The sequence below is a fragment of the Staurois parvus genome, unplaced genomic scaffold (assembly GCF_062004578.1).
Source record: "Staurois parvus isolate SC_StPar_1 unplaced genomic scaffold, SC_StPar_1.0 ptg000381l, whole genome shotgun sequence".
Classification (NCBI taxonomy): Eukaryota; Metazoa; Chordata; class Amphibia; order Anura; family Ranidae; genus Staurois; species Staurois parvus.
In genome coordinates, this window is record NW_028318177.1 from 2980675 (window position 1) to 3006078 (window position 25404).

The 25404-nt window shown below is 44.9% G+C and overlaps 1 protein-coding gene across 1 annotated transcript in view; it reads left to right on the plus strand.

Annotated features, from left to right (window-relative positions):
• LOC149455943 (uncharacterized) overlaps nucleotides 1–25404 on the plus strand; it is a 63459-nt gene that overhangs the window by 24043 nt on the left and 14012 nt on the right. Inside the window, exons 10-11 of the mRNA XM_089685680.1 lie at nucleotides 4266–4380; nucleotides 12314–12529. Of these exons, the coding sequence (XP_089541806.1) occupies nucleotides 4266–4380; nucleotides 12314–12529 (331 nt within the window). The remainder of the gene's footprint in view (nucleotides 1–4265; nucleotides 4381–12313; nucleotides 12530–25404) is intronic.

Sequence of the window (25404 nt, forward strand, 5' to 3'; positions counted from 1 at the left end):
AGAGAGAAGGGGGGAGAGAGAAGGGGGAGGGGAGAGAGAGAAGGGGGGAGAGAGAAGGGGGAGGGGAGGGGGGGGAGGGGAGAGAGAGAGGGGGGAGGGGAGAGAGAGAGGGGGGAGGGGAGAGAGAGGGGGGAGAGAGAGAGGGAGGAGAGGGGGGAGGGGGGAGAGAGGAGAGGGGGGAGGGGGGAGAGGGGAGAGGGGGGAGAGGGGAGAGGGGGGAGAGAGAGGAGAGAGAGAGGGGGGAGAGAGGGGAGAGGGAGAGAGAGAGGGGAGAGGGAGAGAGAGAGGGGAGAGGGAGAGAGAGAGGGGAGAGGGAGAGAGAGGGAGAGAGAGGGGGGGAGAGGGGGAGAGGGGAGAGAGAGAGAGGGGGGAGAGAAGGAGAGAGAAAGAAAGAGGGAAGAGAGAGAGCGCGAAAGAGAGGCGAGAGCGCGAAAGAGAGGCGAGAGCGCGAAAGAGAGGCGAGAGCGCGAAAGAGAGGCGAGAGCGCGAAAGAGAGGCGAGAGCGCGAAAGAGAGGCGAGAGCGCGAAAGAGAGGCGAGAGCGCGAAAGAGAGGCGAGAGCGCGAAAGAGAGGCGAGAGCGCGAAAGAGAGGCGAGAGCGCGAAAGAGAGGCGAGAGCGCGAGAGAGACAGGCGAGAGCGAGAGAGACAGGCGAGAGCGAGAGAGACAGGCGAGAGCGAGAGAGAAAGAAGAAGAGGGAGAAAAGGGAACAGAGGGGGGAAGGAGAGAGAGAAAGGGAAGAGGACAGAAAGAAGGGAGAGGGAGAGGGGGAGGAAGAGGGAGAGAGATGGGGGAGGAGAGGGAGAGAGAGAGAGAGAGAAGGAGGGAGAGAGGGGGGAGGGGAGAGAGAGAGGGGGGAGGGGAGAGAGAGAGGGGGGAGGGGAGAGAGAGAGGGGGGAGGGGAGAGAGAGAGGGGGAGGGGAGAGAGAGAGAGGGGGGGAGAGAGAGGGGGGGAGGGGGAGGGGGGAGAGAGAGGGGGGGAGAGGGGGGGAGGGGGGAGAAGGGGAGAGAGAAGGAGAAGGGGAGAGAGAAGGAGAGAGAAAGAGAGGGGGAGAGAGAAGGAGAGAGAGGGAGTAGGGGAGAGAGAAAGAAAGAGGGAAGAGAGAGAGGCAAGAGCGCGAAAGAGAGGCAAGAGCGCGAAAGAGAGGCAAGAGCGCGAAAGAGAGGCAAGAGCGAGAGAGAAAGAAGAAGAGGGAGAAAGGGGAACAGAGGGGGGAAGGAGAGAGAAAGGGAAGAGGACAGAAAGAAGGGAGAGGGAGAGGGGGAGGAAGAGGGAGAGAGATGGGGGAGGAGAGGGAGAAAGAGAGATGGGGGAGGAGAGAGAGAGAGAAAGAAAGAGGGAGAAAAAGGGCGAGAGACAGAGGGAGAGAGAGGGGGGGGAGAGAGAGGGAGAGAAGGAGAGGGGGGGGGAAGAGAGAGGGAGAGAAAGACAGAAAGAGAAAGGGAAGAGAGAGAACAGAAAGAAAGGGAAAGAGAGAATCATATATACATACACTCATTGAACTCTCTTGCTCTCACATGGGGGGGGCAGCACAAAATCTAAATAAAAATGAAATGGTGTTGTGCTAATATCAATAGTACTAAGGACACAATAATGCGAAGAGTGGGGAGACAGAAAAAATAACCCCCCCAAAAAAGGTGGTAAGTATAAAGGCCTGAATCCAGACCTAATTAGGTGCAATATGAACTGTCACAAAGACAACGTGAGTAATAATCAGCAAGTGCACATAAATAATACATAAAAATGTTAAGAACTGAACCCAGACCAAACTAAGTGCAATATAGATTGCGATGAAATACAACGTGAACAATAGTCACCAAGTGAACATAAATAATGTATTCAACATAAAATAGGACTAACACATCCTAAATAAAAGAGCAAAAAAAACAAAGAAAACTGTGCCAAAATCAAATGGCACAAGATACAGTCAGGTCTATAAATATTGGGACATCGACACAATTCTAACATTTTTGGCTCTATACACCACCACAATGGATTTGAAATGAAACAAACAAGATGTGCTTTAACTGCAGACTGTCAGCTTTAATTTGAGGGTATTTACATCCAAATCAGGTGAACGGTGTAGGAATTACAACAGTTTGCATATGTGCCTCCCACTTGTTAAAGGACCAAAAGTAATGGGACAATTGGCTTCTCAGCTGTTCCATGGCCAGGTGTGTGTTATTCCCTCATTATCCCAATTACAATGAGCAGATAAAAGGTCCAGAGTTCAAGTGTGCTATTTGCATTTGGAATCTGTTGCTGTCAACTCTCAAGATGAGATCCAAAGAGCTGTCACTATCAGTGAAGCAAGCCATCATTAGGCTGAAAAAACAAAACAAACCCATCAGAGAGATAGCAAAAACATTAGGCGTGGCCAAAACAACTGTTTGGAACATTCTTAAAAAGAAGGAACGCACTGGTGAGCTCAGCAACACCAAAAGACCCAGAAGACCATGGAAAACAACTGTGGTGGATGACCGAAGAATTCTTTCCCTGGTGAAGAAAACACCCTTCACAACAGTTGGCCAGATCAAGAACACTCTCCAGGAGGTAGGTGTATGTGTGTCAAAGTCAACAATCGAGAGAAGACTTCACCAGAGTGAATACAGAGGGTTCACCACAAGATGTAAACCATTGGTGAGCCTCAAAAACAGGAAGGCCAGATTAGAGGTTGCCAAACGACATCTAAAAAGCCTTCACAGTTCTGGAACAACATCCTATGGACAGTTGAGACCGACATCAACTTGTACCAGAGTGATGGGAAGAGAAGAGAATGGAGAAGGAAATGAACTGCTCATGATCCTAAGCATACCACCTCATCAGTGAAGCATGGTGGTGGTAGTGTCATGGCGTGGGCATGTATGGCTGCCAATGGAACTGCTTCTCTTGTATTTATTGATGATGTGACTGCTGACAAAAGCAGCAGGATGAATTCTGAAGTGTTTCGGGCAATATTATCTGCTCACATTCAGCCAAATGCTTCACAACTCATTGGACGCCGCTTCACAGTGCAGATGGACAATGACCCAAAGCATACTGCAAAAGCAACCAAAGAGTTTTTTTAAGGGAAAGAAGTGGAATGTTAGGCAATGGCCAAGTCAATCACCTGACCTGAATCCGATTGAGCATGCATTTCACTTGCTGAAGACAAAACTGAAGGGAAAATGCCCCAAGAACAAGCAGGAACTGAAGACAGTTGCAGTAGAGGCCTGGCAGAGCATCACCAGGGATGACACCCAGCGTCTGGTGATGTCTATGCGTTCCACACTTCAGGCTGTAATTGACTGCAAAGGATTTGCAACCAAGTATTAAATAGTGAAAGTTTGATTTATGATTATTATTCTGTCCTATTACTTTTGGTCTCTTAACAAGTGGGAGGCACATATGCACACTGTTGTAATTCCTACACCGTTCACCTGATTTGGATGTAAATACCCTCAAATTAAAGCTGACAGTCTGCAGTTAAAGCACATCTTGTTCGTTTCATTTCAAATCCATTTTGCTGGTGTACAGAGCCAAAAATGTTAGAATTGTGTCGATGTCCCAATATTTATGGACCGGACTGTATGTGCAAAACTAATCATACAAGGTGCATGAAACTATAAATGCATCATAAATAATACATAAAAATGTAAAGGCCTGAAACCAGAACAAACTAAGTGCAATATAGATTGTGATGAAAACAACGTGCACAATAATCAACAAGTGAACATAAATGATGTATTCAATATAATTGGACTAACACGTCCTAAATAAAAATGGCACAGAAAGCGCAGTGCAAAGAAAACTGTGACAATCAAAAAGCAAAAAAATATATGTGCAAAACTAACCATACAAGGTGCATGAAATTAAAAATGCACCTTATAATCAGGATTGATGCCAGTGAAAAACGCAGTGGAAATAAACGTGCGTCAATAAGCACAAAATAAAAATTTAAAGCATTGTGACATATAACAAATGAGTGACCATCAAAATAAATATAAGCGATCATCAAATCGACATAAAGTCCATGTAAATAGACCACCAACTCCAAACGAACAAAGCAACTGGGTGAAATGAATGATATATCCGTCACCGGCTAAAATGCCTCCTCACCTCCACGGCAAGACACCAAGGGGCCACACAGCTTTCAGGCCTCACACTCCCAGGGCCCTTAATAGATATCCAAGATGATGGAATCACACCAATCACAGGAATATGGCCTTCCTACCTTATAACCGAAATGATTTCAGTAGTGTTGAAACTGGTAATCCTTTTCACAGGAAAATCAGCCAGCTCAGACGTACTCTAGAGGAGAAAGAGAGAGCACAAACTTTAACAAAGAAATGCCAAATGAACACTTATATCACATCAGTTGAAATCAGGCCTCAAACACATGTATTGATATGGGTTTATACTTCCAGGGTGTACCAAAACGGCGGCGACCATCACCACGCTCCGCTAACAGACCCACACGTTACTGTCCGTGTGAAGTCACTTTTTTTTTTTACATTTTGGGACTTTTTCATTTATAGAACAAAAAAAATAAAAATCTCAGTGGTGAATAAATACCACCAAAATAAAGTTTTATCTGTCTCAAAAAAATTCATATGGGTACAGTGTTGCATGACCGCGCAATTGTCATTCAAAGTGTGATAGCACTGATAGCTGAAAATTGGCCTGGACAGGAAGGGGGTAAAAGTGTCTGGACCTGAAGTGGTTAAAAAACAAGTTCACCTTTTGGGCAAAAATAATAAATGCACATTTTTTTGCAGGTAAACAAATGTGCATTTATTATTTTTGTCCAAAGGAGCCTGGAAAGCATTGCACCAGAGATCAGAAGATCGCTGATGCCATGCAGGTCTCCTGTAGACCTGTCAGAATATCGGTTTGCCATACAGGATGTACGGTCAAGCAGATATACCGACAGGAAGCTTCAATGACCTATCACGGTGCTCCACAGCATCGAGGTAGTTCATTGACAACTACAAGCCCAAAGCCGCTAAGGCTGCCGGGACTTGTAGGCACTCATTGACAGAAAAAACAGCGCAAACCGATATTAAATATACATCCCAAGACTCAATTAATGCAGAAAAATTATTAATATTTTCTTGAGATCGTCCCACTCCAAATATATTAGATAGGATAAAGTCCTTATTCCGAGACCCTTGACCAGTAGTCACACCCGTTTGTTATAATCACACACCGCACTCACCAGATATAGGTGAATGAAACGCCTTACATTTTGGACTCGGAATCCAAGATCCCTTCGGATCAGCCTCCAATCTCAAGCTGCAAGTAGAAATCCCAAATTGTAGGTAAGACTAACGTCTTTCTCTCAATGCCTCAGAGATCCAAACTGGAATTTAAATCAGCCTCCAACCTCCAGGGCGACCAAAGATCACTATCTTAAAAGAATGTAATCAGCATTTGTTTAATGTGTCTGGAGCCAAACTGCCACATAGCCAGGATAAAGATCTCACAGTCAGCAATCGATGACAGCATGTAATGACATGGTTGATTTCTCCCTCTAGCAAGATGGCACCTGACGGCACCGGACACCGGCTGGCGCTCCACTCACCAGAAGTGACGTGGTACTTTGGACGGCAAAGCCAAAAGTGCTTCAACACGTTTCGCCCCTCCTCCAGGGCGTTTTCACAGACAATACTCCGGCCTTCAGCCGTTAATATACTATGTTTGCGACCCCCCCCCCCTATTCCGGATTGGTCAACTACTATTAACCAGGAAGATTCAGCTGTCCGCCATTTCTCATGCGGGATCCCTTTACAATATAGATCACATCACAAAAACCGACTAGATGACAATACAACATTCCAGTTGCAGGATAACATTACAACGAACAATCACTAATTAAACGGTATTCCAATATTTCAAAATAGTCCCATGGAGAATTAAAGCACCGCTCAATTATAACAATGCCTCTTACAGATATAAATATCCACATTCTAAAAATCTTTAATTATATTAAAAAGACAAAAATATATTTAAAAAAAAAGGAATTTATAAAGAAAAAATATTATATGCATATTAACCACTTGAGCACCTGAGGATTTACCCCCCTTAATGACCAGGCCTTTTTTTGCTGTTTGGCGCTGCACTAATTCAAATGATAATTGCGCAGTCATGCAATGCTGTACCCAAACAAAATTTACATCCTTTTTTTCACACAAATAGAGCTTTCTTTTGGTGGTATTTGATCACCTGTGCGCTTTTCATTTTTTGCGCTATAAACAAAAAAACCACAAAATTTTTGAAAAAAAACAATATTTTCTACTTTCAGCTATAAAAAATATATCGTAAACTCAAAGTTAGTCATAAATTTAAGCCAAAATGTATTCTGCTACATGTTTTTGGTAAAAAAAAATCCTGTGCATTAGAGGGCAAACTGGCGCTATCTAGGAGGGGCGCTAACACTATCGGAAGTCGCCAGCGACACTGATACAGTGATCAGTAAAAATTGGTTCACTGATCAGTGACACTGGTGACAGGGCAGTGAAGGGGTTAACTGGGGGGCGATCAAGGGGTTAAACAGGATTACTGGTGTACTGGCGTGCAATCTGGCGCTATCTGGGAGGGGCGCTAAAACTATCGGAAGTTGCCAGCGACACTGATACAGTGATCAGTAAAAATTGGTTCACTGATCAGTGACACTGGTGACAGGGCAGTGAAGGGGTTAACTGGGGGGGGGGGGGGAATCAGGGGGTTAAATGTGTCCTAGGTGTGTTCTAACTGTTAGTGTAGCGCTTTGTACTCACTTTTACTGTGTCTTCTTCTCTGTCTTGAACGGAATGTGTCCAGGCAGAGAAGAATGACATCATATCCTGCCCTGTGTAAATGTCAACACAGGATAGGACAGGGACCGATCATCTGATTTCAGCCAGAAATCACTGGCTGAAATCTAATGATTGATCCCTCCTGGATCGAATCGTGTCACCCGCGGGTCGGCGGGACGCGCGCGCCCCCTACCTGCGAAAGTGTCGGGAGCGCAGAGCCCGTTTTAAAACGTGCTTCTGCGCTCCACTGCTGCCCTGCACACGTATATATACAGTGGCAGAGCGGCAAGCGGTTAACACATAAAAAAAATTAAAATTAAGAAAAATTATAAATAAAAATAAAAAATAAAAAAAATATAATTCTAAAAATAAAAAATTTTTTTTAAAAAAAATAATATTACAAATAAAATAAAAATGTATTGAAAATCTTAATGCCCAAACACCATAAATCTTTACAAAACCAGATGGAACTCTACCAATTGGAAAGAAAACAATTTATATCAATGTCCACATTTAACCCTTTAGGGGCCAATGTGACTAACTGATAAATCCATTTTGTTTCATTCTGTGAAACAGACTTGACCAAATCACCACCACGCCAAGGGGCTGTGATTTTGTCTATGCCACAGAACAGCAACGAAGATGGATCTCTATTGTGAAATAACCTATAATGATGAGGTGGTTCTCCCTATATACTGGAGATGACATGGACATTCTAACAGATACGTTACGTGTGTACTTCCACATGAAAAACTCCAATCTTATGGGACATCCCATTAGACCGGGACTGAAAATGCGTATATTTCTTTCTATTCTTATCCCCCTTCATAGTCCTACATGCTAAGCACCTCCCATAGCCATGCTAAGCACCTCCCATTTAAAGAAGCCCACTCTATCTAAAAAAGTAAGCTTCGTCAAGGGTGCATCAAGGACATTTTTTACCAGCCTACTCCTAAGGGTTGCTGGTTTCCTATAAATAAATCTGGCTTCTTAGGCAATAAATCGATTAATACATCGTTTCTCATTAAAATAGGCCAGTGATTACCAATATTTTTCTCTAATAATTTATATTGTTTAGAGAACCCAGTGATAAAGGCTAGATCACAATTATCATTTTTCCTGCTTTTTGTGCATAATAAATCATCTCTGTTCATCTTTTTGACTTGTTCTTTTGTATCAATTAAGTTCTCCATCTTGTAACCTTTTTCTTCAAACCTCTGTAGCAACATATCAGACTGTATTTCAAAATCCCTATTATCATCACAATTACGTTTAATTCTAATTAGTTGGCTTTTTGGAATTGCACTCAACCACCTCCTATGATAACAGCTGTGATTGGGGATGTACCCATTTCTATCTACCTCTTTAAAGCGAGTACGGGTACAGAATCTATCCTCATATTTAAAGATGATTAAATCCAAAAAATGTATAGCCGTAGAACTAATATTATCGGTGAAAGAGATATTAAATGAATTCCTCCCCACATCCTGAATATATTCCTCCAATGCTCCCTGAGTTCCATCCCATATTATTACAAGATCATCTATAAATCTCTTATACAATAAAAATTCTGCTCTTATGTTCTTAAAAATATAGTCCTGCTCCTATAGGAGAAGTCCAGCTTCGGGGTTATCAGGTGTTAACATGGAAAGCAAAATAAAAAGTCCTGCTGCTCTTAAAGAAGTCCAGCTCCTGGGATTTAAAGGGTTAACATGGAAAGCTCCAATGATCCTTGTAGAAAGCAATATTCAACTATTCCGCTGCACCTTAAAGCGGAGCTCCACCCAAAAGGGGAATGTCCGCTTGTCTGCATCCCCCCTCCACTGCCATATTTGACACTTTTTAATGGGTGAGGGTTAACTGGTTTTGACAGGTACTTGCTCCCACTGAGGCCTGATGCTACATCCACTTAGGCAAGTAGGATTTAAAAAAAAAAAATATACAAAAATTCCATACTTCTCTTTTAAGTGGATCCAGGTAAATCCAGATTGCACACATCACTCTCTCTGCGCCCTTCTGCTTTCTGTTTCTGGTTTTAGATTGTGTGTCCTGGGACTGTAACCAAAAACCAGGTAAAAAAAATTAAGTTATTGACTTCCCATTGACTTCAATGCAAAACCGGCTCCCACTTCAATGCAAAAACTCCTGTCAATAGCAATCCTAAGTGAACACTTGTTTCTACTCTTATGAGTCTGGAACGTACCGCTACAAACTCGCACAAGACCCTTTTTTTCGTAATAGTACTCAAAATCAAATGCGTGTGGATCTCATCTGTGTGAACCACCTCAACAAAAACACATATCTGGCCTGTCATGCGAATGTGAGTTTGAAAACGCATCCAGAATCACATATGTGTGAAACAGAGTGGTTCCATCCACCTGGGCGTTTTGGGATCACAGCAGAATGGCTGCAATTTTGCTCGCAATCGCAAAATGCAGGTTCAGGTGCCATTATTTTCAATGGCACCTAAAACGTGGTACGGTTTTGTCGTGATTTTCACGCAGCAAATCACACCCCTTCCTAACGAGCACTGAACTGTTGCTCGTCACACTGCAAGGTCTCTCTCCTTCCTGCTAGTTCCCTGGTGCGGTGCTGGTGACAGGCAGGGAGGAGTAGGAGGTAAACAGCGCAATGTGAAAAATAAACGTTTAAAGAGTAACTCCACTTTTGTTGGGAAAAAACTACCCCTCGGAGTGATCTATGTACATTGCAAGGATAACAAACTTTGTTGCAGATTCCTATTTATTTCAGGTACTTGTATAGCGCTGTCAATTTACGTTTTATTACTATCAATCAGCTGCTGCACCTGCAGGGCTCTAATGAGGAAATTGCAGGGTCTGCATCCCTTAAGACATCATTTCCTATTGGGAGTATCTCACCAAAAGACATTTTTGTTGCAAGAGATGGCTGAATTCTGACTCGTATCTTAGTGCAGACTTCTGGGAAAGTCAGTGAGCCAATCACACAAGCAGGAAATGAGGTTGCTGGTGGTTGTTCTGTGTACAGAACACCATCAGATATCCATATTGCATTTTACAGAAAATTACAGCGGTGTAGAAGGAAAGGTAATTTTTAATAACATTCAGTCACAAAATGACTGCTGTCGCAATATATACACTATACAGTTAGGTCCATATGTCTTTGGACACAGGCAATTTTAATTATTTCAGGTATTTACCAAAACATATTCAAGCTATATTTATATAATGGATATGGGCTGACTGTGCACACTCTCAGGTTTAATTTGAGGGTATGTACATCCACATCGGAGGAAAGGTTTAGGAATTACAGCTCTTAAGAGTAGCCACCCCCCTTTTTCAAGTGACCAAAAGTAATTGGACAATTGAATCAAAAGCTGTTTTATGGCCAGGTGTGGGCTACTCCATTATTTCGTCATCAATTAAGCAGGTAAAAGGTCTGGAGGTGATTCTAAGTGTGGTATTTGCATTTGGAATCTATTGCTGTGAACCTGCATCATGCGTTCAAAGGGGCTGTCCATGCAAGTGAAACAGGCCATTGTAAGGCTTCAAAAATGAAACAAATCCATCAGAGAGATGGCAGCAACATTAAGAGTGGACAAATCAACAGTTTGGTACATTTTGAGGAAAGAAAAATGCACTGGTGAGCGCAGCAACATAAAAGGGCATGGACGTCCACGGAAGACAACAGTGGTGGATGATCGCAGGATCCTCTTTATGGTAAACAACAACCCATTCACAACATCCAGACAAGTGAAGGACACTCTCCAGGAGGTCGGCGTATCATTGTCAAAGTCTACAATCAAGAGAAGACTTCACGAGAGCAAATACAGAGGGTTCACCACAAGGTACAAACCGTTCATAAGCCTGAACAATAGAAAAGCCAGATTAGACCTTGCCAAAAAACATCAAAAAAAGCCAGACAAGTTCTGGAAAAGCATTCTTTGGACGGATGAAACGAACACTAAACTGTACCAGAATGACAGGAAGAAAAATGTGTGGGGAAGGCTTGCAACAGCTCATGATCTAAAGCACACAATGTCATCTGTAAAAAATGGTGGAGGCAGTGTGATGGCATGGGCATGCGTGGCTTCCAGTGGCACTGGGCCATTGGTGTTTATTGATGACGTGACAGAAGACAGAAGCAGCCGGATGAATTCTGCAGTGTTTACAGATATACTGTCAGCCCAGATTCAGCAAAGCTGGACGGCGCTTCACAGTACAGATGGATAATGATCTAAAACACATTGCCAATGCAGCCCAAGAGCTTTTTAAGGAAAAAAAGTGGAATATTCTGCAATGGCCGAGTCAATCACCTGATTTCGGCCAAATTGAGCATGCATTTTACTTGATGAATGCAAAACTAAAAGGCAGAAAGACCCACAAGGAACAACTGAAGGCCGCTGCAGTTAGAGCCTGGCAAAACATCAGAAAGGAGGAAACCCAGTCTTTGGTAATGTCCATAGCTTCAAGACTTCAGTGTAGCCAATAAAAAAGGACAGTTATCTACTGTCTTTAAACAGCAGAAAAGTGCCCATTAAAACGACACTTGTCCCCGGGCCTCCTCTACCACCACGCCCCCCCTGTGCACTTGATTAACGGACCAATCGCCTGCCCAAGCTGAGCTCAACCACTACTAATCGGCCGGCTGCGGAAAGGAAGTTTCAGAGCCCGCTGATTAGTAATGGATTGAGCTCTGTTCGGACTCGGCTTGAGTGGGGGGAAGAGGGGCGGGTCGCTGGTCACGTGTGCAGTGATGTGGTGACATATTTGAAAGTGATTGCAAGGAAGGGGCGCGGGGGAGGAGGACCAAAGGCTGCAGGAGGTCAGTGTGTGACAGCTCTGTGTGGCAGTCAGTCACCCCCCCCCCCCCCCCAGACACCGGGCCGCGCGCAGCTCCCCCCCCCAGACACCGGGCCGCGCGCAGCTCCCCCCCAGACACCGGGCCGCGCGCAGCTCCCCCCCAGACACCGGGCCGCGCGCAGCTCCCCCCCAGACACCGGGCCGCGCGCAGCTCCCCCCCAGACACCGGGCCGCGCGCAGCACCCCCCCAGACACCGGGCCGCGCACAGCTCCCCTGTAATAAAGGCCCCGCATAGTGTTGATACCTCATCCTTTTAAACCCAAAAGCATATTATTTACACTGGTTCTGTGGCGGATTAAGGAGGTAATTAAACTCACCTAGTCCTTATCTGTATTAAATTATCCTCAGATCCTGGGTATATTAATATGTGTTCGATTGATGAGGTGACAACTCTAGCACCGCAACTGGAGTAGAGGGCCCTGGGCTCGGGTCTGAGAGGTTCTTCGTGGATTTTTGTACTGGGGCCTGAAGGTTCGTTTCTTCTCTTCCTCATATCACAGACTCCCCCCCCCATATCACAGACCCCCTCATATTACCGCCCGCCATACCACACAGTGCCCGTGCGGAGAATGCCCGGAGACGTCCTTCACCAGCGTTTCGATCCCATAAAGTTGACGCTTCAAAGGGGCGGCAACGGTGGTCTGCGGGAGTTGTAGTCCGCCTGTGATTGGCTGACGGTCCTTGACCACCGGAAGGGGCGTTTCCGGCTGTGGTGCGATCCTGGAGCGGAGAGATTGAGCAGCGCGGAGCGGAGTGAGTGTTGCGGTACACACCTACACTCCGCGATACTCACTCTGATCCGCGCCAGGATCGCACCACATCCGGAAACACCCCTTCCGGTGGTCAAAGATCGACAGCCAATCGCAGGCGGACTACAACTCCGCACGGGCACTGTGTGGTATGGCGTGAAGGTGGGCGGTAATATGAGGGTCTCTGTGATATGGGGGGGAGTCTGTGATGAGGGAGATATGAGACGTTCTGTGATAGGAGGCAGAGGAGAAACTGGAACCTTCAGGGCCCCAGTACAAAAACCATGAAGGACCTCCCTGACCCGATCTAGGGCCCTTTACTCCTGTTGTGTGGCCCTTTATTACAGGGGAGCTCTGCCTTCCCTGATGTAAGGGGGGCTCTGGTGACCAAAGAACCTCCTACACCAGAGTTCCCCTTTACCCAGAATCTGCAGAGTGAATACACTAAGGTAAAGGGGTTCACTGATGTAAGAGGGGAGTGAGGACACTGATATAAGGAGGGAACTTTGATATCAGTGCCCCCCCCCCTCCTTAGGATCTCCACTCACCCCTTACATCAGTGATCCCCCCATAGACAGACTGACTGACTGCTAGACAGACTGACTGACTGCTCCACAGACTGTGGCCTGGAGCTGTCACACACTGATCTGTAATTTCCTGCAGCTTGTGGTCCTCCTCTCCCCAGTGCCCCCTCATTGCAGTCGCTTTCAAATTTGCTGGAAAGGCACCAAGTGTCATAACGTCATCACGCTCATGACCAGTGCCCCCCCCCCTTCCATCCCGCTGAAGGCAAGCTAGAGCCAAGCTCAGCCAAGTAGTAATTGGTCGGCTCCGAAACTTTGCATTTCTACAGCCGGCCAATTAGTAACTGGGTGAGCTTGGCTCGGACGGGTGAACGGTCCGCTGGTCAGGGCCCCCTCTACAGTGGCAGAACACCAGGGTCCGGTCACAAGTGGATCCTTTGGTAATGATATGTGATATGCAGGGATTCTGTGATATGGAGGGGATGATATGAGGGGATTCTGTGATATGGAGGGGATGATATGAGGGGATTCTGTGATATGGAGGGGATGATATGAGGGGATTCTGTGATATGGAGGGGATGATATGCGGGGATTCTGTGATATGGAGGGGATGATATGCGGGGATTCTGTGATATGGAGGGGATGATATGCGGGGATTCTGTGATATGGAGGGGATGATATGCAGGGATTCTGTGATATGGAGGGGATGATATGAGGGGATTCTGTGATATGGAGGGGATGATATGAGGGGATTCTGTGATATGGATATGGACATCAGAGTCTGCAGGATTCCCGTTACATTGCGGAGGGGGGGGACTGAGTGGACCCTGATGTAAAGGGCAATGCTGCAGACCCTGATGTAAGTGGGAACTCTGATGTAAAGGGGAATGCTGTGGACTGTAATGTAAGGGGGTTTGATGACCAGAGACCACCTCATTTCAGAGTTGCCCTTTACATCAAAGTCTGCAGTATTCCCCCTTACAACATGATCCGCAGCATTCCACTTTACATCAGAGTTCTTCTTTAAAGTACATCAAACTCCGCAAGATTTGCTTTACAGTGCAGGGGGGATCTCCGTGGACCCTGATATGAAGAGGAACTCTGTTCCCTTATGTGAAGGGAAACTCTGCAGACTCTGATGTAAGCGGGAATGTTGTGGACTCTGGTGTAAAGGGGATCTCTGGTGTAAGAACTGTTACATTAGAGTTTGCTGAGTTTCTCCTTACCTCAGAGTCTGCAAAGTTTCCCTTTGCACTGTAAGGGTGAACACTTCTGACTCTGATGTAAGGGGTAATGCTGGGAACTCTGATGTAAGGGGGGTTCTAATGATCAGAGAACCTCTTACATCAGAGTTCCCCTTTACCCCGGAGTCTGCAGAGTGAATACACTAAGGTAAAGGGGTTCACTGACATAAGAGGGGAGTGAGGACACAGATATAAGGGAGACCGTTATATCAGTGTCCCCCCTTACTTTACGGTCTGCACTCGCCCCTTACATCAGTGATCCCCCCATAGAGTGACTGACTGCCACACAGAGCTGTCACACACTGACCTCCTGCCGCCTTTGGTCCTCCTCCCCCGCGCCCCTTCCTTGCAATCACTTTCAAATATGTCACCACATCACTGCACACGTGACCAGTGACCCGCCCCTCTTCCCCCCACTCAAGCCGAGTCCGAACAGAGCTCAATCCATTACTAATCAGCGGGCTCTGAAACTTCCTTTCCGCAGCCGGCCGATTAGTAGTGGTTGAGCTCGGCTGGGGTGGGCGATTGGTCCGTTAATCAAGTGCACAGGGGGGGGGAGTGGTGGTAGAGGAGGCCCGGGGACAGGTGTAGTTTTAATGGGCACTTTTCTGCTGTTTAAAGACAGCAGATAACTGTCCTTGTTTTATTGGCTGCACTGCTTGCCCCCCCCCCCCCCCCCCATAGTGGCGGAACACCAGGGTTGGGTCGCAAGTACGATCTTTGCATCCCTGGTGGTTCAGCCACAGATATGAGGGGACTCTGTGATATGGAGAGGATGAGAGACTTTGTTAGGATTGTGGAAAGTTTATAAAAAACTACTTGTCCAAGGGACTAAATCGAGGTCCCAATCTTTTTGTCCCTCATGACAATCTACTTGTCTTGATTAAAAAAAAAAAACATTTAAATCTGAGCTGCTTTTGGAATGTCTGGGGCTTTTAAAAATGAAAGGGGCTTTATGGTGACTTAGAAGGTAACTCTACTTTCATGGGAGGAAAAAAGCAAATAATAAAAGAATATACAGTATATAAACAGTTAGGTCAGTATATATTTAGACACAGGCACAATTTTCATATTTTTGGCTCTGTATGCCACCAGAATAAATTAAAGAGAAACAATCCAAATGAATCTGAAGTGCAGACTTTCAGCTTTAATTCAAGGGGTTGAACATAAATATCAAGTAAACATTTTAGGAACTGCAGCCATTTGTATACACAGTCCTTCCATCTTCAAGGGCTCAAATGTAATTGAACAAATGAATATAATCATAAATAAAATATTCATTTTTAATATTTTGTTGGGAATCCTTTACTGGCAATGACTGCCTGAAGTCTGGAACCCATGGACATTACCAAAGACTGGGTTTCCTCCTTTCTTATGCTTTGCCAGGCTCTAACTGCAGCAGCCTTCAGTTATTCTTTGTGGGTCTTCTGCCTTTAGTTTTGCCTTCAGTAAGTGAAATGCATGCTCAATTGGGTTGAGATCAGGTGATTGACTCGGCCATTGCAGAATATTCCACTTCTTTTCCTTAAAAAGCTCTTAATTGCTTTTGCAGTGTGTTTTGGATCATTGTCCATCTGTACTGTGCACCACCGTCCAATCAACTTTGCTGCATTTGGCTGGATGTTATGAATGGGTTTTTCTTTACCATAGAGAGGATCCTGCAATCATCCACCACTGTTTTCTACCGTGGACGTCTTTTTATGTTGCTGAGGTCACCAGTGCATTTTTCTTTCCTCAGAATGTACCGAACTGTTGATTTGGCCACTCCTAATGTTGCTGCTATCTCTCGTATGTTTAATTTTTGAAGCCTTACAATAGCCTGTTTCACTTGCATGGACAGCCCCTTTGAACACATGATGTAGGTTCACAGCAATAGATTCCAAATGCAAATACCACACTTAGAATCAACTCCAGACCTTTCACCTGCCTAATTGATGAAGAAATAATGAACAAGTAGCCCACACCTGGCCATAAAACAGCTTTTGATTGAATTGTCCAATTACTTTTGGTCCTTTGAAAAAGGGTGTGTGGTTACTCTTAAGAGCTGTAATTCCTAAACCTTTCCTCCAATGTGGATGTACATACCCTCAAATTAAACCAGAGAGTGTGCACAGTCAGCCCATATCCATTATATATCTATAGCTTGAATATGTTTTGGTAAAAACCTGAAATAATTAAAATTGCCTGTGTCCAAAGACATATGGACCTAACTGTATAGTGTATATATTGCGACAGTCATTTTGTGACTGAATGTTATTAAAAATTACCTTTCCTTTTCAATCTACACCGCAGTAATTTTCTGTAAAATGCAATATGGATATCTGATGGTGTTCTGTACACAGAACAACCACCAGCAACTTCATTTCCTGCTTGTGTGATTGGCTCACTGACTTTCCCAGAAGTCTGCACTAAGATACGAGTCAGAATTCAGCCATCTCTTGCAACAAAAATGTCTTTTGGTGAGATACTCCCAATAGGAAATGATGTCTTAAGGGATGCAGACCCTGCAATTTTCCTCATTAGAGCCCTGCAGGTGCAGCAGCTGATTGATAGTACTAAAAAAACTCCCATACAGATCCTCTCTGCAAATGGACACAGACAGACAGCTCTTTCTTCAGAATAACAAAAGATACCTTAGATTGTACGCCCCTTGAGGGTTAGGGATTGATGTGAATGTACAATATTTATATGTAAAAGCGCTGCGTAAATTGACAGCGCTATAAAAGTACCTGAAATAAATAGGAATCTGCAACAAAGTTTGTTATAATCCTTGCAAATGTACATAGATCACTCAGAGGGGTAGTTTTTTCCCAACAAAATTGGAGTTACTCTTTATACGTTTATTTTTCACATTGCGCTGTTTACCTCCTACTCCTCCCTGCCTGTCACCAGCACCGCACCAGGGAACTAGCAGGAAGGAGAGAGACCTTGCAGTGTGACGAACAACGGTTCAGTGCTCGTTAGGAAAGGGGAGTGTGGGGTTCTTTTAATGGTCAGCAGAATCGCATCTGCTGAGTGAGTAAATAAGGCACCGACCCCAATGAATAAAACTGTCCACACTTGGGTGTTTTGGTATTGTGGCACAATCTGCAGTTCTGCCCGCAATCTCAAAATGCACTACAATTGCAAAACACAGGTTCAGGTGTCATGATTTTCAATGGCACCTAAAACGCGATGTGGTTTTACCACGGCGTTCCTGCGATTTACTGTGTGGCAGTCTCGGCAAATCTTGTAAAACTTGTCGCCCAAAAAGAAGCAGGAGCTTCTTTTGGGAGAAAAGCTTCATGCGATGCGATTTGCCACGTGAAATTCACGGCAAAACCGTACCACGTTTTAGGTGCCATAGAAAATAATGGCACCTGAACCTGCATTTTGCGATTGTAGTGCATTTTGCGATTGTAGTGCATTTTGAGATTGTAGTGCATTTTGAGATTGCGGGCAGAATTGCATAGCAAAAAAAAAATTATAATCCCATACCCACAGTTGATCCAGACAGAAAGGCAAATCCAGCCAGGAAGGCAAAAAAAAGTTATGGATTTTGGGGGTTAACCCCACACCATTTTTTTTTTTTCATTTTGGTTTGGGGCTTCCCCTCATAATCCATACCAGACCCAAAGTTGGATGGGAGGGGGGACCCCACGCCGTTTTTTAAAATTGTTTTTTAATTGCTGGCAATTTTTTCTTTTACATTCAGCTGTCAGTGGGAACCCCACTGACAGCTGAAACATGATGCATGCTTTTCACTACTAAAATACAGCATGACTTGATCAAATAACTCATGCAGTATTTTAGTAGCCTTTTTTTAAGTGAATTTACTATTTTTTAGTGCATTCTGGGTATTTCGGAGGGTCTCCTGAGGTTATCTTTTAAAAACGCTTCTAAACGCAAATGTGCATAAATGCGGCTAAACACGGTATGCAAACGCGGCTAAACTGATGTTTTTTTAACCTACGTTTTTCAGCAGTCAGTTTCCATCGTTCAGAAGAGTTTTCCAAACGCCCCGTGTACACGAACCCTTATTCTTCAATAACAAACTGTGCCAGATCTTGTATAATGTGTGTGTGAGATCAGGAGCAGACATCACAGGCACAACTGGGGGTAGAACAGACCATAGAGATGCACGTAGTAGTAGTTTTTACAACGTCTAGTTATTTTTAGGGCTGCAACTAACGATTATTTTTATAATCGAATAGTTGGCTGATCATGGTTTCGATTAAACAGACAAAAACCTCAAAGTTTGGTGTAATAATTAGTTAATATGCAAAGTTGAAAAAAAGACAATTTATTTGTGAATATCTGTATGCAGTGTTAAATATAAATAGCCAGCTATATGGTTAGGGAACACAATATCTAATCCACTCTGAGAATAAGACAGAAGAGACATATACACTATTAGAGGTTGAATCTGGTACATATCATTTTGACTCCGAGATCAAAAAGTTTATTTAAAGAAACAAAAAAATGTAAAAAAAACCCTAAAACGCTATTTTGCAGATTTTCAGACAAGACGGTAATATATTATTATAAATGACAGACTCCCTTGTCCTAGGCAGGCACCTTGATACAAGCTCCCTGCACCTGCTATCACTTAGGCTGGCCGTACATGAACACATTTTTACTTTATTAAAATAAAGATTAGAAAATATCTCAATTGAACACAGTTTTGGACAGTGTATGTGGTTTTTATTCAGAAATGACATTCATTTAAAAATAAGTTGATTGCTAAAAGCAAGTAAAATTTTTGAATGGCATTTGTCCACACATCGAATGTACAAAGAATGTTTGTACGAATATTCTCGTCCAAAAATAGATATACGTGTATGGCCAGCATAAGGCGTCTAGTAGCAGCAGCATGCGTTTTTTATCACCTGTCATAATGGAGTTAAAAAACCCAAATTAGCTCTTTATAGTACAAAAACAGCAGATAATCACTAATCATATATAAAAATATATCTCTATACCCAAAAGTAGGATATACTGAGAATTTTAACTGGGAGTCAGACATGAAGCTATATTAAGGGTGGAGGGAGGGAAAAAAATATTTTATATTAGCCCCTTGGAGCTAAGCGTACACAAATTAGCGACCCCACTGGACTGAGCTTTTTTCTGTGGGGCCCCTAATTTGCATACCCGTCTTGTCTCAAAGACTGTGATGTCAGTGAGAGCCCCGGGCCACGTTCTAACGATCAGGACCTGGAACTCCCAAATCCGGGTCACATGATCGATGTCAAAGCCTGTAATTGGAAAATAAAATAATTAATAAAAATACCTAGATTGAGGTTTAGTCTACGTCAGTGCCAGGGTTAGTGTTTGGGTCAAGGTCAGGGTCAAATGTCAAGGGTCAGTAATTTTTTTATTTTGTCAGGATTTTTTTAAAATAATTTTCTGGACCGTACTATGGGTACAAACAAAAACTAACACACACATATGTAGTATCATTTTAAATATAATGCATAATACTGGTAAACTTTTACTTGAAATTTAATTGTAAGGCCTTATATTACCTCCAGTCTATCAGCCTCCAGCTTCTCTGGGTTCAGATGCTGATCTTCCCCGCACAGAGTCCTTAAAGTGATTGGATTTTTTGTTAAACAACAAACATGTCATACCTACTCTGTGTAATGGATTTGCACAGAGCAGCCCTGATTCTGCTCTTCTGGGGTCCCCCACTGGCCCTTCTGACTCCTCCTGCCTTCAGAGTGCCCTTATAGCAAGCTGAAGAGTATAGGATAGAGCAGTGGTCTCCAAACTGCAGCCTGCGGGCCGGATGTGGTCCTTTGCCTGCTTTTATCTGGCCCCCGGGGAACCATTCCATCCAATGACACCAATAATGTGGGACCATTGCTCCCACAGACACCTATGACGGGGCACCATTGCTCTCACAAACACAGATGATGGGCACCATTGCTCCCACAGACACCAATGATGGGGCACCATCCCCCAAGAGACACCAGTGATGGGGCACTATTCCTTCCTTGAATACCAACAATGGGGCATTATTTCTCACACTAAAACCAAGGATGGGGGAATTCTGTACTCCCACTGACACTGGGGCATTTTTTACTCCCAGTGGGCACAGTCCGGCTTCCCTAAAGCCTGAAGGAAAGAAAACTGGTGTTTTGTTTAGAAAGTTTAAAGACCCCTGGTATAGAGTGTCCTTATAGCAAGATGAAAAAAAACTTCTACCTTTAGATTCATTCACTTCCTTCTTCTGCCCCGGACTACATGTCCCATGGCATAGCTCCTCACACATTCACAAGTTCTCAGGCACTTACTGACATGTATGGATGGTGTACTGAGCTGTATGTGTGCTGCACTGTATTTCCCACCACGTAAACAAATAATGCATAACGTATTCAGGCCAACTAATCGGCCTGTCAACTATTTTCATAATTGATTATGTCAATGATTGCTCACCTTTGCAAGCACGACGATGCCACTACACCGGCTGGTATGAGTAGGCAGGATAATCATGGAAGGAGCGAAGATTCAGCAGCGTTTGCCAGGTGGGGAGGATGTTGTGAGTTATTTCATGTTTTCATTTTTCTGTGAAAAGTTGAGCTAAAACTGGCAATACACTAGTAGAATTTTGTTCATCATTTTAAGTTTTATTAACATTCGTTCAATTCTTTTAATCATTATTGGAAAGAAATCGACATTCGTTTTCAATAGCAGTGAAAAGAAAATTTAAAGGAGAAGGATGAATTTCTAACAGTGAATGTGGTTTTCAATCAGAAAGTTGATTTTGTTCCAAAATTGAATTTTAAAATCAAGTGAAATTTTGATCTACTTTTCGGGTGGTCAGTCTGGGGAAGATGGGGGTAGGGTGGGTCAGTCTAGAGTGGATGGGGGTGGGGGGGTCATTCTGGAGCAGATGTTGTGGGGAGGGTCAGTCTGGGTTACACGACAGTGGGATGGTCAGTCTAGGGTAGATGGAGGTGGGGTGGTCAGTCTGGGGTAGATGGGGGTGGGGGGGTCATTCTGGAGCAGATGTTGTGGGGAGGGTCAGTCTGGGGTACACGGCAGTGGGTGGTCAGTCTGGGGTACACGGCGGTGGAGTAGTCAGTCTAAGGGTAGATTGGGTGGACAATCTAGGGTACATCGGGGTGGGGGGGATCTGTCTGGGGTAGATGAGAGTGGAGGGGTCAGTCTAGGGTGGGTGGGGGTAAGTCCGGGGTAGATTGGAGTTGGGTGGGGCTGCCTTGAGTAGATGGGGTGGGGGGAGGTGGGTTCCCCACTCCTTAGTGTTCCTAATATATTTCAATAAAAGTATTTTACAATCTCTGTGTTTATTTATCTCAGAGTTAGGCTACGTTCACACTAGCGTTGTGTGCAGGCGGCAGAGAGGCGTTTGGGAAGCGTTTTTACCGGTTCCCAAACGCCTCTGGCAATTCTGCACATTGCAGCACATGGTGCTGTTCTAACGGGAGCGGTAGCGGCGCGGCAAAACGGACGCCTCTGGACGAGTCAGGAGGCGTTGAAGCCTCCTATTCTTGTCTATGGTGCCGCTCCGCAAATGCCCAGCCGGCGTTTGCGGAGCGGTAACACCATTCAAACTTCATTCTAGGCATTTGTGGGGCATTTTTAACGCTCGGCAACTGCCGCTAAACCGCACATGCGGTGTTTGCAGAGAGTCAAAAAACGCTCCGCAAACGCCGGACCAACGCTTGCCAAACGCTATAGGGGCGTTTGGCAAGCGTTGGTAAAACAGTCAAGTGTGAACGAGCCCTTAGTGGTGATTTGTGTTGATTATCAGGTGGATCCTCCTGAAAGGGCCCATTCACTCTATATTGATGCATTAACATTCATCTTACAGCGATGTTTACACAATGCACTATAAGGCCCCGTTCACACTTGGGCGCATGGCCGGATCTAGCCAGTATGATATGGGGGTGCAGTAATAAATGTCAGGGGGCACAGGGTATAAGATCTGCAGGGCAGTGTATAAAAACAGGAATCAGTAGCGGAGTGTACTGGGGGTCAACAGATCAGAGGATGGGGTTTAGCAGAGCAGAGGGCAGGAATCAGCAGTTTGTAGGGCAGTGTACCGATTGACTTCTGTACAACCAGCCTCTAGGAAAATGTCCATACGACCAGCACAGCCAGTTATAGCTGGCAGCACTTATCAGTGATAAGTGATACGTCTCTCCGCTGTCAGAACACAATACCTCAGGGGAGTGATTTCCGCATCCACGTGGGAACCCCCATGTTGAACAAAAATGACTAATGTATAGACTGCCTTACTGAGCCTACCATAAGGAAGAATTTCATTAAAACCAACAAACTGTTGACACAATGAACACCTTGGGCAGGTTTATTTACTGTATATCAATGCATAATGTACAGAGTACAGGGGTTAGGTGTAAGTAATATACAAAACAACATATGGAGTGCAACAGTCAGGATGAGTGCCACATTCACATCAGTGTCCCCAAAGTGCCACCACCTTACTCCAGAGTCGGTCAGAGTCTGGCAGAGTGTCCCCTTACATCAGATTCTGGTAGTGTCCCCTTCTTACATCAGTCTGGCAGAGTCCCTTTTTTACATCAGAGTCTGGCAGATTGTTCCCTTACATCAGATTCTGGTAGAGTCCCTTTCTTACATCAGATTCTGGTAGCGTCCCCTTCTTACATCAGATTCTGGAAGAGTGTCCCCTTACATCAGATTCTGGTAGAGTCCCTTTCTTACATCACATTCTGGTAGAGTCCCTTTCTTACATCACATTCTGGTAGAGTCTCCTTCTTACATCAGAGTCTGGCAGAGTGTCCCCTTACATCAGATTCTGGTAGAGTCCCCTTCTTACATCTGAGTCTGGTAGTGTCCCCTTCTTACATCAGAGTCTGGTAGAGTCTCCTTCTTACATCAGAGTCTGGCAGAGTGTCCCCTTACATCAGAGTCTGGTAGAGTCCCCTTACATCAGAGTTTGGCAGATTGACCCCATTAAACATACTTTAACTACTGGTAGGCAGCTGGCAAGAAAAGGCTTACAAAAAAATGTTGTCGGCTCTGTACTGTGCATGCAGAGTGCCAAAGCGAGCCAATCAATGAACTGCTGGGTTCAGCCTCAACTTGTGTGGTGGGGTGTGTGAATATAAGCCATGCCTAAAAAGTGCCATGATGTCACTGCACAGGTGCACACCCAGTTCTCTAATTGGCTGGCTGCGGTACCGAGCATGCACAGTTCAGAGCCCATGGCAAGGGGGGTTTTATGGGCACTTTTCTCCTGTCTGTGAACATTTATGGACAAGAGAAAAGCGCCTGTTTTATACAAAGTGTCTATAAATGTATGGATGGTTGGCAACACAGGGCTGGGGGTGTACACATGCTGCCACTATGATGTTTTGCTTGGTGGCTGTGGCAGGAATGATATACTCTGTTGCATTTTGTGGGCTCAGTGCCTGCTGAACATGACCCATTCGAGTGAATGGAGCACCTCTGCAAGCACCCCACAACTGTGTGCAATGTATGTGGTTCCAGTGCACTAGTGTGGGGTTCTAGGGGTTAACCACTTGCCCTCCAGAGGATTTACCCCCCTTTCCTGGCCAGGCCATTTTTCACGTTACGGCGCTGCGTTACTTTGACTGACAATTGCGCGGTCATGAATTGCGCACCCAAATTAAGTTTATGTCCTTTTTTCCCACAAATTGAGCTTTCTTTCAGTTGTATTTGATCGCCTCTGCAGTTTTAATTTTTTGCACTATAAAAAAAAAGTCCGACAATTTGGAGAAAAAAAACAATATTTTTTTACTTTTTGCTATAAAACATGTCCAATAAAAAAATTTAAATTGCGTCATACATTTACGCCAAAATGTATTCTGCTACATGCCTTTGCTGAAAAAAAATCCCAATACGTGTAAATTAATTGATTTATGTGAAAGTTATAGCGTCTACAAATGGTGGTATATGTACTGGGATTTTTTTTTTCCATTTTAACTAGTAATGGCGGCGATCAGCGACTTATAGCAGGACTGCGACGGACATTCTGACACTGGGGGGACCTGGCTTGGTGTCACTGACATGTCAGCGACACCAATACAGTGATCAGTGCTAAATTAAAAAAAAAAAAAATATTGACACTGTACTAATGGCACTGGGCAGGAAGGAGTTAACATGAGGTGCGATCAAAGGGTTAACTGTGTGCTGGGAGTGTTTTAGTAGTTGGCGGTGTCTGTGTGCTTCACTGTAATCGCACTGCTCTGGTGATCCTCGGAAATCACCGGTGCAGGCGAGTAATTATCGGCTGGAGCTCGGTGATCAACAGCCACGGCCGTGAATGGCGGCACGGGTACGGCGCACGCCTCCTACCCAGAAATGCAAAATCACGTATATTTACGTGATTTTGCAGAGCAGTGCCGCCCTGTAGCAGTATTTCTGCTACAGGGCGGATGAGAAGAGGCTAAAGCAGATGGTGAGGAGGTGAAACAACACCTACTCACTGCCTGCCAAATGCTCTCTGAATGCAGATCACTCTTCAGAGACCAATGCTCATGTAAACAGGCCCCTAAAGCCATGCTGGGGATGGACAGAAAGGTGTTAAAACAGAAGCATCATAAAGGTGTGAGTGAAAACCCCAGAAGTTTAGCCAACTAGCAGATTGCCAGCTATATCCAATAGTACAAAGGTGTCCCGAAGTGTTAACTGGACATGAAGGGGGGAGGGGCAGAGAAGGGAAGGAGATGGGGAGGTTAGAGGGGAAGGAGATGGGGGAGAGAAGGGAAGGAGATGGGGGGGAGGGAAGGGAAGGAGATGGGGGAAGGGAAGGAGATGAGGGGGAGAGAAGGAACGAGATGGGGGAGGTTAGAGGGGAAGGAGATGGGGGAGAGAAGGGAAGGAGATGGGGGGGGGGGGGAAGGAGATGGGGGAGGGGGGAGAAGGGAAGGAGATGGAGAGAGTTCAACATTGGGCAGAGCTCAGCTCACTCAGCCCACGCTGGTCATGTGGCTCAGGCAGTCTTCAATCTTGCAGCCACCATGTAGTTGCCAGCTGTAGAGCTTCAAGTTTGAGCTTCTTTTTGTGCATCTTTAGAGCGAAGGGAGGCCCATTCGGATAAATGGTGCAGCTCCAAGAACATGCAAAAAACATGGCGTAGTAGTGTACTCAGGTGTGAATGGGGCCTAACCTGGTCGAAGTGACGTGGTGGCATTCTTATTGGCCCCCAATGTACCTTCCAGCAGACATACATTGAAGTGTAATGTGTGACAATGCAGTAAAGTGTACTGGGGTGCGCTGCCAAGCAATAGAACATGGACCGTTCTTCCACACACAGCAA